Source organism: Nyctereutes procyonoides, unplaced genomic scaffold, assembly GCF_905146905.1.
Source record: "Nyctereutes procyonoides isolate TBG_1078 unplaced genomic scaffold, NYPRO_anot_genome, whole genome shotgun sequence".
NCBI lineage: Eukaryota > Metazoa > Chordata > Mammalia > Carnivora > Canidae > Nyctereutes > Nyctereutes procyonoides.
The window spans coordinates 36,962,294-36,975,853 of NW_026575020.1; the positions used below are offsets into that span (position 1 = coordinate 36,962,294).

Below are 13,560 nucleotides of genomic sequence, written 5' to 3' on the forward strand. Positions count from 1 at the left end.
ACTAATGCAAATCAGACAGAAAAACTACCTTATCTATATCCAAAAGCAAGTAACATGTCTCTAGGAAACAAGGAGAATGACCCCAGTCAAAAAAAATCTTTATGTTCCTTTATTGGAGCAAGATTCCTGACCGGTATACAGTGATGTATTACTAAACAAGACCTGTGCAGAAATTACATACTATCCATCTAGACAGGTTTTCATTACACTTTGCCTATCGATGGAATAGTTCCGTTTATAAAGTTTTATACATCAAAAAGCTTTGAATTTGACCAGGCTGTCCATTAATTCATCTCTGAAAAAGTTAAGTGGCATTTAATTTTAGCTACTATAATTTACAGCATTAAAAAGCTTATGCATTAGGTAGCTTCCCAAAATGGTATCCTATGCACAACGGCATTGAGTAGAGCAGGGCCCGTCATCTCACCCGGATTCACACAGACAGGCGTCGCGTGAGAGCTATATGCTAAATAGCTAGTACTTTGAGACAAAAGTACTCCTGAGTTTCTTACCACCAATACGGACTTCTTACTCTGAGAGTCTGTCTTCTCGGCCACATTTCATACTACCAACGAAGACACGCCAGTAACTGCCCTGTGTGTAACTTGGCATTAGAGCACCAGGTCTGTCTGATGGTGGTGGCAGGCACTATTATTATATCCAGGCAATAAAGGCCCGTTTTTAAAAATGCCAATTTGAGACACAAATCAAGGGCACAACATAATCAGAACTCAGTTTTGAGCAATCTGGTATCACGACTGATGTGAGAGAGTTCAGAAACTGATGGCAAACTACACCTACGATGGCTCCTGGCTTTGGAGGCATTAATACATTGATTCAGATCCCTTTCTCAGTCCACACAGTCCTGAGGTCACCCTGCAAAGTGCGTATCAAAAAATACGGAGTCAGGGTGACAGAGTTTGACAATACGTTATACAAGTTAAACTTGGAAAATCATATTAAATACACCTGTTCTGAGAGAAAAGCATCAAATCCTTTGTGTACACATTTAGTTTTATTGTAACAAAGCAACTTGTACACTTTTAACGTTTAAAACTGAGCATCTTTCCTTTCCAGTGAAACAAAAAGAAAATTTAAAAATAAACAGGAACAAAATTACAATAGAGAATGTCAATTCCAAATAAGATCCTACAGGTTCTGCTGATTCTCCCATCGAGTGGCAGGGCTCAAGTCATCATTAGGAGAGTTTTATTTTAAAAGTGTCATCTTAAACTGCAAGGATGTCCGTTAAACATCACAATTAAACATGCCAAAGGAGAAGCCATGTTGTCAAAATGCCCACTTAACCCACCCAAACATCTCAAACCCACCCTTTGCTGACCTTCTATAACCCCATTTTTTTAAGTTTTTTTTTTCTTTTTTTAAACAAGAGAAAGTAGACAGGTACATGTTGGTAAATGCTAACTGTCCATATTCACATAGAGACACAGTGTAATCTCTGAGCCCAATATACAGAGAAAGGAGGAAAAAAGCTAGAATTCTATGCACTACTACACAGGGGCCTAGCACCCTCCAGCTTCCAGCAGAGCTAAGGGAGCAGAAGGTTTTTCTTTTTTCCCACAGAGCACGGTGGTGTTGATTCCATAAAGTTTTTGTTGAGACAGGAAGGAATAAAAATGAATTTGGAACAGAAAGGGGTAGAGATTCTTTTCCCGCTGTATTCTGCTCAAAGTATTTCCCCCAAAATAAGTTGAGAACAATGGTATAAAGGGAGAGAAAAGAGACTTCAAAAAACAGGGCGAATGAGCACAAGAGGAGGGGGGGGGAAAAAAAGAGACGCAACTTGCTCCCAGGGACTGGAGAAAATTAAAAAAGGAAGGTTGGAATCCATCAGTGTTCCATTAGTCATCTTCTCCTTCATCCTCCTGTAAGAAAAAAAAGTGGGCAGTCAATCTTCAGGGTTAAATCGAAGTCATTCCTCAACATTCACACAAACACAGACCTCCAGAGAACATACTGCCACATTATAAGGACATATATTACAAATCTATAAATCAGTATGGATCAAATCTCAGCTGAAAGACACAGGGACATGGTCTCAGATAAATTAGTTACTTTTCAGCACTCACCAAATTCACAGACCTTTCACACCAAATACAAACCAAAAAACCAACCTATCCCAATCTATGAGAAATTTCATGTTTGTCCAAAACACACAAATCTGCTATTTAGATTTCTCAGAATTTGACCAGCTACACTGTCCATATCACCCTTATTAATTACTGGCCAGGGAAGGACAAGATAAGAAGAGTACTAACCACAAAATCAGAAGTAATTATATTTAAATCATGGATACAGGAAGTTTACTAAAGTCCTCTTCAATTGCAGACAACAAAATAGCTTATCTCCGTTGATCAGTTCTATTACACAATAAATGTAACCCACAAAATAACAAAATTCTTTTGAGATGATCTCTTTTGGACTTAACCAAATTTTTTTTTTTTTACCTCTCCTTCCTCCCCCTCATCATCATCTTCATCTTCTTCACCTTCATCCTCATCTCCTTCTTCATCAATATCTTCCAATCCTTCTTCTTCTTCATCATCATCATCATCTTCTTCTCCTTCTCCTTCTTCATCATCCATATCAGGAACCTTAAAAACAAAACAAAACTTACCTTAGGAACTCATTTTCAAACAAAGGAGACAAGTACAACCTTGAATAAAAAGTACACTCTCGGGCAGCCCCCAGTGGCTCAGCGTTTAGCACCGCCTTCAGCCCAGGGCCTGATCCTGGAGACCTGGGATCGGGTTCCGCATTGGGCTCCCTGCATGGAGCCTGCTTCTCCCTCTGCCTGTATCTCTGCCTCTCTCCCTCTCTGTGTCTCTCATGAATAAATAAATAAAATCTCAAAAAAAAAAAAAAAAAAAAAAGCACACTCTCAACTTACCAAGTAGTACTGTAATGGATTTGGCCAAATATCATCTTTGATGACCTCTCCTAGCTCATCTGCACCTGCATCAGAATGGTCAGTAAACCAGGTGAAGAAGCTCTCTGGTTCCTCGTGCTGTCTCTTCCTGCTGGCTTTATTCTGCGTTTGACTTGAACGTTTCGTCAAATCCTAAATGAAGACAGAACTTTTGACACAGGCTCTCCATAATACCTAGATTCCCTGTAACTTAAGATCTTAACCCAAAAACAGGGTGGAGAAACATTAGAATGTTAGCTACGCTTGTTATCTAAAACAAATTATAAAGTTAAGCAAAAGTTAAATCCTCAAATTCTAGGTCTTCAAAGACTTGTCAAATTTGTACAAGTTTTTCCTGAAAAAAATATCACGTGAATTTGGCTTTTTTTTTACAAAATTAGTTCCACTTTGACAACCACCACCATAATGCAGTATAGTAAGTTAAAATGGGTTTACCACTTAAAATGAAGACATAAATGCAGTTTGGGAAGCAGCAAAGCATTTGAAAACCTCAGTCCCCAATATGAAAATCAAAAAAATTTAGCCTTAAAGCCTTGCACTAATTTTTGATAGCTCCATGCATTGTATTTGGCATAAACACACTAGATTTTCATACATTTTAAGGATCTGCATTGAACATATAGGTTACCAAAGCAGCGAGTATTGGTAAGTGGTTCAACTAAACCAAAATACACAAAATGATACCTTCACCCAACAATCCCTCAAATACCTTTCCAGATTTCCATTTGATTTCAGTGGACTTTGACGATGGATCACCACTCTCATTCAGATGAAATTCTTTGGAGAGAACTTTATTTTCAAAGTAAGGGTTTTCATCAAAATACTATAATAAAAGATTGGAGAACTAGAAATCAATACAAACAGCTCTTCCAACCAAGCTCCAATTCATTTCCACAGTGGCAAACAAGGAGTTACTGATACTTACAAAATCTATTCTGTAACCTGATTTAATATCTTCAAATTCTGTCACTTCGACTCTTGTCAAATAATGCAGCGCCTCTTCATCTTCCTCCCCAAGCAGTGCAGACACTAGACCAGCAAATTATAGGTCAAATGAGTATCACTAACAAAGATTAACAAACAATTCAGAGTGATGCCTTTAAAAACTTTTCCAAATTTAGTGAACATCTTTGATTTCATAAATCCATTAAGTGCAAACCAGATGGCTCAGTGTCAGAGCTGTCACTATCTTTTAACCAAGAAATCAAAGAGAACCCCAACTTAGAATAGTCTCTTCTAAAGTAAAGCATTAAATGAAAGCCTCCTTTCTCTGAGTGTTTTAATTTCTGCACGTAACCAATATGTTGGACTAAGTCCTCGAGCCAAGTCCCTCCACTCTCTCCCATATCCTGGAATAATGCTCTGCCACAACATACCTTGTGGATGGTTGACAAATGTTGTTACCCAAAAATTGGGGATTTTGGCGATCAATTCCGACCTCTTCTGAAAAAATGGTTGGCGGAGTTTGTTATATTTCTGTTCTACTTTCAAAATCTCCTCACTGGCTTGTTCATTAAGTCTGAAGCAAATGAAAAACCATGTTGACAATGATGGTATTTGACAAATAAAAAAATTGCCAAAAACCCAAAATATTTACTTATTAGCTACAGCAGAGTACAAAGTACTTATTTATAATAACCAAACCCCCTAGGATTTTTGTCGTTTGAGACTCAAGTCAAAACTCGGATGGCAAAAAACAAACAAACAAAAAAACTTGGATGGCAATTTGATCTGCTTCACCAATAGACACCCTCAATAACTTACAGTTCTTAAAAGTGCCCAAACTGAGTCTTTTGGTAACACTGTATATTTACCGCACCAACTCTTATCACCAGGCTAACTTCAATTGTTTCAACCTCAAGCAGATTAAGCTTACAAAAGAAAAAAAGTTGCTAATAAAGTAACAAAGTTATAACTCAAGTGGAAGCAACAGTGATGCCATAATGCTAAACTATCAGAAGTCCAGGCACTGCAATTCAGACAACTTGTAGCCTTTGAGAGCAAACCCAAGCTTTACAAGGTCGAGGTACCTTCTTCAAAGTTTTTAGTAAACATAAAAGTATTTCACAGAAAAATAACACTGAACTTTCAAAATATTTCCAACTAGGTTATAATCATCTCCACTTAGCCAGTGGATACAGATTTGACCATAGTTTCAATTACTACCAGACTGTAAGCTACATCTTAAAGTCTCCAAAGTAAACCACAAAAAACTTTACCTGTCTATTTCATTTTGTACTTCATCAATATGTTCAATTGCTTCTTGCTGTTCTTTTTCTGCAAGAAAAAGGTGTATAGGACTCAATACTAGTTAGAATATAAAATCAGTTTTCCTGACATTAACAGGGTGTGTGATGCGACGTATCAATAAAGCAGTTATTAAAAAAGAAACTGCCTACTACAAGGCAAGCTCTCCACGTGTTCATGCCTGTAGTTGACACATTACCTTTTAATTAAAAGACTTTTCACAGGTCATGCAATCTGCTAGGCTACTCAAAATATTTGCAGCACTTTTTGAAGAGTTTCCTTATGAGAAAAAGACCAGTAGTAAAGTTTCTATCACGAAAGATTAAGGAATAAGCCTTATTCAAAAATTCTTACTATTATTTATCACATTATACACCTGTAAGAGAATGATGCCAGCTGTTAACTCCAGTACGGACACTAACCCAAGACCATAACAAAAACGAGAACACCACTTATTCTCAGGAGTAGGATCACTTATTACGCAAAGTTGAAAATACTGCTCAGTATCACATACAATTAAGACATCAGACATGCCTGACAGGTAGGGGCCCTCGGATCCGCCGACCATCCTAAACACAGGACCTTACCATCTCAGAATAAGAACCCTATGATTCTACCCTGACCTTTCTCTCCCCTCCAACCCAATTTCAGGCGGGCTTATCTCGGATGCGGCCCCACAGGATTCTGGAGCACGCTTACAGGAAGCAAGCATGAAGTCTGAAAACTATGAACCACAGAAGGCAGAGCAGGAAAAGGGGGTGTGCGATGGAAGAGGTACCCTTTTGTCCGGTGAAGACTGCAGAACCTACAAAGCTAAGTGGGCGTGAAGGGGCCCGATCGCGCGGTTCATTTCCGGTAACCATCCCGGGTTCTGCAGCCCCCCTGCCGAGAAAGCCTTTACGGCCAAGGCTGGGAGGCTTGCGAAGAGCCATTGTAAAGCCCCTCCGACACGCCGGCCGCCGCGCCAGGCTTCACAGCGCTCTGCCGCGACGGGGTGGCCACCCCACGTGGGAAGGGTGCCCGGGGCCGGACAGAGCATCCTCCCGGGTGGCCCGGGCCCAGTGCGAGGCCGGCCGCGTGCTTCCCCGCGCCCCCACCCCGCCCCAGCTCCAGGCGGAGGGCCGCGCCGGGGCCGGCCTGCGGGTGCGGGTGCGGGGGCGCCGCCCGCAGGCCGGGTGCGAAGGGGGAGCCGCGCGGAGGCCCGGCCGCGGGGCCGCGTCCGGCCGCACCATGTGGCGGCGGCGGCGGCTGATGGGAGCGAGGCATCATGGCGGAGCACAATAAAGAGAGGCTTCTCGGGAGGGAGGGAGGGGGAGGAGAGCGAGGGAGGGGGGAGAGGAAGGGGGGGTCTCCTCCGCCCGCGCCGAACAGGCCGCAGCGCCCCCGCCTCGCAGCGCCGTCCGCCGCCGCGGCGCCACCCCGGCCCCGGCCCCGCGCGCACAAAAAAGGGCGCCGAGGCGCGCGCCGGCCCGTCCGCCCAGCGCCCCCCGCGCGCCCCGGGCCCCGCCGGCGGCCTGCGGGCCGGGCGGGCGGCGAAGATGGCGGCGCGGGCTGGCCCCCGCCTCGCCTGCTCCTCACCTGAGGTCTCGTCGGCCCCGTCGTGGTTGGAGTTGAGCTCCTTTTTACTGACTTTGGCCGCCGGCGCCGACATGGTGCTGCTCCGCGGTCGGGGGGGGAGCGGGGAGGGGGAGAGAAGGGAAGGCGAAGGGGGCGGGCAGCGGCTTCCCCTCACGCCACACGCGCGGGCGCTCGCTCGGTCCGGCCGCCTCCTCCCGGCGCTCGCTCGCTCGCTCGCTCTCCCTCCCCCTGGCTCGCGCGCGCTGCCCTCGCGGCCTGACGACGAGGGAGGGGCTGGGGCGGCGTGCCGGGCCCCGGCCCGGGCTCCTGCTTACGGAGGGGAGGCGGCGGCGGCGGGCGGGCGGGCAGGCGGCTCGGCTCCCTCACTCACGCTCCGCGGTCCAGCTCGCTGCTCGCTCTCCCCGAGCCGCCTCCTCCTCCACCTCCTCCTCCTCACGGCGAGGGGCGGGCGGCAGGGCGCAGGCGCGCCAGGCCCCGCGCGCACGCCCCGCCCCCGGCCGGAGAGGCTCGCGCCGCCCCGCCATTGGCTGGAGCGCCGGGACGAGGGGGCGGAGCCGCGGCGAGGAGACACAGGGCCCGGCCGAGAGGCGGGAGGAAGGAACGCCGCGACGTACGGGGCCGGCCCCCCGCGCCGCGCTCCCCTCCCCCGCTCTCCCCTTCTCCGGCCCGACCCGGGACATTTGCGCGCTACGGGCGCTCGGCGGCCCGAGGGGCGGGGCCTCGCCGAGCTGCGCGCAGGCCCCCCGGCGGCGCGGGCGCGTCACGTGGTGGCGGAGCGGCTTCCCTTCTCGGCGGGGTGGCTGGGCGCGCGGGGGAGTGGGGTGTTCCAGCGCCCCCAGGAGCGCAGGCCTGGTTGTGGCCTCGCTTCGCAGCGGGGCCCAGAAATACCCCCACCCTGGGGTCGCCGCCCTCGGACGGACTTGCTGGGGCATCCCTCCTCGTGGGTGAAGGAAGGCGGCATCTCCTTCCGATTTCCCCATGGGGAAGCTGCCCTTGGGACTCACTCGGGCTTGTTTGCAAACCCTGAAGCTGTCCAGTCCACTGACAAGGCCTTTTCCTGGCTTCCAGTCCAAACTCTGCCCAGACGGCTGTGTGCACTTGGGCAAGTCACCTTCCCTCTTTGTATCTATTTCTGTCGTGAAATTCTATAATTCAAGAAAAGGCTGACAAAGGGGAACATTGTATGAGTGCTGACTTTTAGGCAGGGCCGCCCCGAATTGTGGAGAATTGGAAGCCTTCTGAAGGCAGGGAGAGGCCGCTCTCACCCGCGGGTCTTGTTTGCCCAACTCGGCGCCTGACGCCTGCAAGAAACAGCGCCGCGCCGAGGGCGAAGCGCCAGCCCCAGCCGTGGGAGTAGATCCCGTTGAGACCCACAACTACCCGACCGCACAGGCGGTGTTAAATTCGGTTCACCACGGCAGAGTCAGGACCTACAAGACCTGCTCTAGAAGCCAAGTCTCGAACCGCCGAGTAAAGTCGAGGCGTTTCTGATTAAATAATCTTTTCCAGGTAATGCAAATGCACCACTGTTCTTTCTACTCTCCATTCCAGAGCCCCAGCAGGTGGACCACAAAAAGCCTGGAATCTCTCCCCGGGCCTCCGTAAGAGAAGTTGGGGTTGGATTATTTGCTTTCTAGCACTCACATTTTACTATCAGCTCTTAAAGCTCAAGCGGTATCTTTAATGCTCAAGACAGTCCATTGGTAGGTGATCGATAATGATAAATGTTAAATAAATGGCGTACAGTCCATGGGTAGAGAGAATACAGATGTCTTCTTGGGACTCTTCCCCAAACCCAGAAATCCATCTAATCCCTTCCCTCCAAAGCTTATTCTCAGTTGAGCCCAGCTCAATCCCACACCCGGCTCAGTTGGACAGGCTTTTAAAAGGAAGAATTAGGGCAGCCCCCGGTGGCTCAACGGTTTAGCGCCGCCTTCAGCCCAGGGCGTGATCCTGGAGACCCGGGATGGGTCCCGCAACAGGCTCCCTGCACGGAGCCTGCTTCTCCCTCTGCCTGTGTCTCTGTGCCTCTGTCTCTCATGAATAAATAAAATCTTTAAAATAAAAGGAAGAATTATTAGCATCAGTGATAAGCAGGTAAATGTTTGACAACTATCTCCCAGAAGAGAACACACACACACACACACACACACACCAAAACCCCTTATTTGTAGCATTTCCTGATTTCAGTGGTGTATAAATACTCTCCCCATGGCCAATTTCCCGCCACCACTGTGATGTCACCGAACAGCGCTGAATTAAAACACCAGGCTCTAGCACACTGCTGAAGCATGCACTGTGGGCCACAGACTGTGATAAAGTACATGTGATTTCTCACTTAATCCTCACAAAATACAAGGTAGGTATTAATATCCTCGTCTCACAGCTAAATCCAACTTTTTTGATGTGAGTGGCAGAATCACAAATTCTACACCATGCCTGTGGATAACAAGACCCCTTCCCTAAGACCGTTTTTCCAGTTTTTGACATGACATTTGATATGAGGATTCAGTATACACCTAGACACAAAATAATACCCCTACAAAGTGTGATGTGCCTCTTAATTTTCTACTCTATTTGATTTTCTTTAAATGCAGGTCTCACTCCACTAAACTGATTTTGTGACCCATTAATGGGATGAAAAGTCTGAAAAACACGGTGTGGAGGACTGCTGTTTTCACACAAAGCCTGCTTATAGGCTGTGAGTATCAGTGACCCAGAGTATCTCGTAAGTACCTGTGTTTCCCACTCATCCACAGGGGCTCCAGGTCTCCTTCTCAACTTCCCAGCCCTTAGAGCCATCCTGCTCCTCTTCCTGACCTTTCCACCACAGTTTTCAAGATGAATGCAGGGAGCACACACTAGGAAGTGGAAGAGAAAGAGAAAGCAAAAGGGCAAGAGTTTCAGTAAACAAGGGAGTGGCATGGACACACCAAGAGATAATTCACCCATGGTGAATTAGTCACTGTGGTCTCCCCGTCTTTAACTCAAGGAGCTCTGCACTCCCTCCTTGGCCTCTCACCTCCCTCCAGGAATTCCTCCCTCTCTTCTCCTCAGCTTCCTTGGGAAGAAGAGAGCCCTGCAGCTTAAAGATTGGAGGAGAGATGCAAGCATTCCCTACAACACAGCAGTATCCCAAGATGACCAGGAAATCTTGGCTAGGATGGCCTTCAAAACCTACCCCCCTCCGACGTCTCTGAGCCTCTTTTTTCTGATCTGTGAAATGGGATTATCCACAGCTTCTGTTTTGAGAGCTGATGTATATAGAAGTGCTTAGCATCATGCCTGGCTGACTGGTGCCGGGGGAGTGGCACGAGCAGTCATTTGGATTTAGATGGACCACCCTGGAAAAGTTTCTAATCCCTCCTGGTCCTGATGATTCTCCCAAGGATTTAAACAGAAGATGGCAAGGAGGACTCATCCACATTTTACTGCTCACAGTGGGAAGAAATTTGCTCTCCATCAAGAGCATTATGAGCTGTTCAGTGTCTTGAGTGTGTCATATCTATTTAAGCCACACAGCAAGACTAACAAATGGGTTCTGTTGAGCCCATCTTACAGAATAAGGAAGCACAAGTCATGTCACTTGTCCAAGAAGATCACACAGTCAACCAGAGCCAGGTTGTTGTTTTTTTTTTTTTTTTAAGATTGTATTTATTAATTCACGAGAGAGGCAGAGACACAGGCAGATGAAGGAGGCTCCATGCAGGGAGCCCAACGTGGAACTTGATCCTGGATCTCCAGGATCAGGCCCTGGGCTGAAGGCGGCGCTAAAACCGCTGACCCACAGGGGCTGCCCTAGAGCCAGGTTTTGAACCCTAGCTACCCAGCTTTACCACATGGCATCAGATCTTTTGCATCTCACTTGGAAGGGGATGGACTGGGATACATTCAAGTCAAACTTGCCACGTCACCCAGCAGACCCACAGGGGCACTAGATGTGGACTCCTCATCCAGTGCTCCTTCCACAAGCGTGGCTGGATCTCAGCCATGTCAGCAAATTAGGAAGATTTATGGGCTCTGAGGCGCTCCGCTCTGCACTTAGGCAGCCTGCTGTCACATTTTCCTAAGGCGATGCTTTCCTGTCTCCTACTTATCTAGACCCAACTCCCTCGAAGGCATCACCGTATCCCCATTCCATCGGAGGGGCCTAATCATGCAAACAAACCAAACCACCTTGTGACTGTGTCTGGAAAACACAGCCCTCACCTCTAAGTTAACCGTTCACACAGGGGAAGGGGCAGATGTGAAACAGACGATTACAGTACAATGAGGTTAAGGGCCGGGCTGGGGGGACTCCGGGCACCATGCGGGCAGAAGGGAGTTCCTAATGCCCGGCAGCTGTGGCTCGAAGGAGAACGCCTGCCAGAAGTGACTTATCAGCAGAAGGCGGCAGAAGGAAGAGAGGAGCGCAGGTAAGGAGACAAGAGTGACCCAGGCAGAGGCAAAGTGGGCTTCCCGGCCCTTAGGTGAGGGAGGGGAGAGCAGTGAAAGGTGCCAGAGGGAGCAGGGACCTGGAGAGGTGGGCAGGGGCCAGGTGGACGGCCGGGCAGTCTCTCAATCGATACCTCGAGGGCAATGGGGAGGGAAGGAAGGGTTTTTAAACTGGAGTCATGTGATTGGCTTTGCTCGGGCTGGAAAGGGGGTGGGGGGGGGAGGAAGCTGGAAGCAAGAGGAGTGGCAGTAATCCGGCCAGAGTTGTGGGCAGGCAGCAGCCACAGGAAGGAAGTGGATGGATAGGAGAGATCCTGAGGAGGTAGAACCACCAGGACTTGGGGATTTGTCTGGATGTGGAGAGGTGAAAGAGAAGAAAAGGGTCAGGCATCGCCCAGCCTCACACTGGCTGGTGACACTACTCACCAAGGCGAGGAACCCAGGAGTGAGTTTGGGGGCTGGGAGACAACCCAGTTTAGGTGTTGGGTTGCGGGCAGGGATGAGCTCCCATGTGCTCCAGGTCTCTCAATTTCTCCCTTCTAGTTTTTTCTTTACATCAGCCTAATCCACTCTTCCACCTTGTGCTGAAACCCTTCAGGGTATTTGGGATCATATCTCCAAAGGCATTTGGGGGGAAAAAATCCCTTAATTCTCCAATAAGTGTACCGCAGGAACATACCTCCCTTCGGCAAGTGCTGAGAGGTCGACGTCTCCTGCGGCTTGGGGGCCGGAGGCAGCCTCGGTTTCTTCGTTTGAGGTGCGAGCGAGGACTGGCGCTTGGGGGCCATGCTGTGAGGAAACCACGAAAGCGGGAGAGGGGCACGTCAGGAAGAAGCTCCGATTACAGGAGCTGCCCCAGGTGGCAGAGGTTTAAATCTAAGGGAGCCGAGGCCGGGACGGGATATTTACATGACAGTGGGACACCCAACCCATCCCCTCCCCCAGCCCCAGCCCTCTCTCCCACCCTCCAATCAAGATCAGCTTCTTTTAGTTGCTCTCGGCAGTTCCCTACAGGGCATTCTCAGCACGGGGTGGGCAGGCGGAGGTATTTCCTGAGGGAGAAGTTCTGTCCTCTCTAGGGCCCTCTCGGGAGTGACTGGAAACACCAACTGTCTTTCCTAAATCCTCCAGATAGGCTGACTTGCCACCATTGGGAATTTCTCCACCCCCCCCTCCTCCTCCTCCTCCTTTTCTTCTTTTCTTCGGCCTCTAGATTTAAACACAACGTTGCCTCACCTCCACCTGGAACATTCTTTAGGGCCAGTTACCCTCACCCCCTTCTCCATGTTGGGCTAACTCCCAAACTTCTGTTCCTCTCTTGGAGACATAAATTAACATTGAAATACAGGATTACCAATCCAGAGTTGCAAAGGAAGAGGGAAAAACAGGTAGCCGCCCACCCCCCTTTTAAAGATTTTATTTATTCATTCATGAGAGACATAGAGAAAGGCAGAAACATAGGCAAAGGGAGAAGCAGGCTCCTTGCAGGGAGCACGATGTGGGTGGGACTCTATCCCAGGACCCTGGAATCACACCCTGAGCCAAAGGCAGATGCTCAACCACTGAGCCACCCAGGCATCCAAGAACAGTAGGTACCTTGAGAAGACTTTGAGCATTTCATTCTACACTCATTTTGGAAATAGAAAGTTGAGTTTGAAGAACCTTTAGAAGGCATCTTGTGTGTTGTGGGGGGGGGGTGTCACAAACTTCAGTGCCTTTTGCAGTCTGTCAGGTAAGAACTATGAATAAGCAAGCAACTGGAGTTCACCACAGCTAGTGGAAGGCAGGCGGAGTGGTACACCACTCTGGAAAACTGTGGCAGTTCCACCAAAACTGAACTTGTGTTCAGCATTTCTGCTCCTGGTTATATTCTCAACAGAAACGCATTCTGAAATGTATTTTAATATGTGTGAATAGATGTGTATAAGAATGTTCATAGATTCATAAAAGTAAAAATCTGAAAACAAAACTGAATACTTGAATGCATACATTGTGAAATATTCACACAATAGAATGTGATAAAGCAAAGCGAATAAATGAAACACAACTACATGCCATGATGTGGTTATAGCCTACAAATGGAATGTTGATTGAAAGATACAAAATAGGATAGGCTGTGTGATTTCATTTATATAAAGTCATAAACAGGCAAAACTGATCTATGCCAAGGAGGAGTCCAGAGTGTGATTAACCTAGCCTTGAGAAGAGATGTCATGTAAAGGGGGCATAGGGGCCCCATGGAGTCCTCTTGATGCCTGGTTTCTGGATCTCAAGCTTCCTACACTACTGTGTCTGATTTGTGAAATCTGTGTTCCCAGGCCTCCTTCCTTCCTTTCTTTCTTTTATTATTA

At 48.1% G+C, this 13,560-nt stretch overlaps 1 protein-coding gene across 1 annotated transcript; it reads right to left on the minus strand.

Moving 5' to 3' along the window:
* Positions 1-93: 93 nt before the first annotated feature.
* On the minus strand, positions 94-7,203 carry SET (SET nuclear proto-oncogene). The gene is made up of 8 exons (XM_055335760.1): positions 6,776-7,203; positions 5,170-5,227; positions 4,327-4,469; positions 3,876-3,979; positions 3,660-3,773; positions 2,912-3,082; positions 2,469-2,615; positions 94-1,886 (listed from the first exon to the last, which is right to left on the minus strand). The coding sequence occupies exons 1-8, from the start codon at positions 6,846-6,848 to the stop codon at positions 1,863-1,865; spliced, it is 834 nt and encodes a 277-aa protein (XP_055191735.1). The 5' UTR covers positions 6,849-7,203; the 3' UTR covers positions 94-1,862.
* Between the last annotated feature and the right edge of the window lie 6,357 nt (positions 7,204-13,560).

Bases quoted from the DNA above. Each gene is read 5' to 3' on its own strand.
- SET (XM_055335760.1), bottom strand. From the start codon at position 6,848: ATGTCGGCGCCGGCGGCCAAAGTCAGTAAAAAGGAGCTCAACTCCAAC. The intron at 5,228-6,775 runs GTGAGGAGCAGG...TTTTTCTTGCAG, and splicing joins CGGGGCCGACGAGACCTCAG to AAAAAGAACAGCAAGAAGCA. The intron at 1,887-2,468 runs GTAAAAAAAAAA...TTTTTCTTACAG, and splicing joins ATGAGGGGGAGGAAGGAGAG to GAGGATGAAGGAGAAGATGA.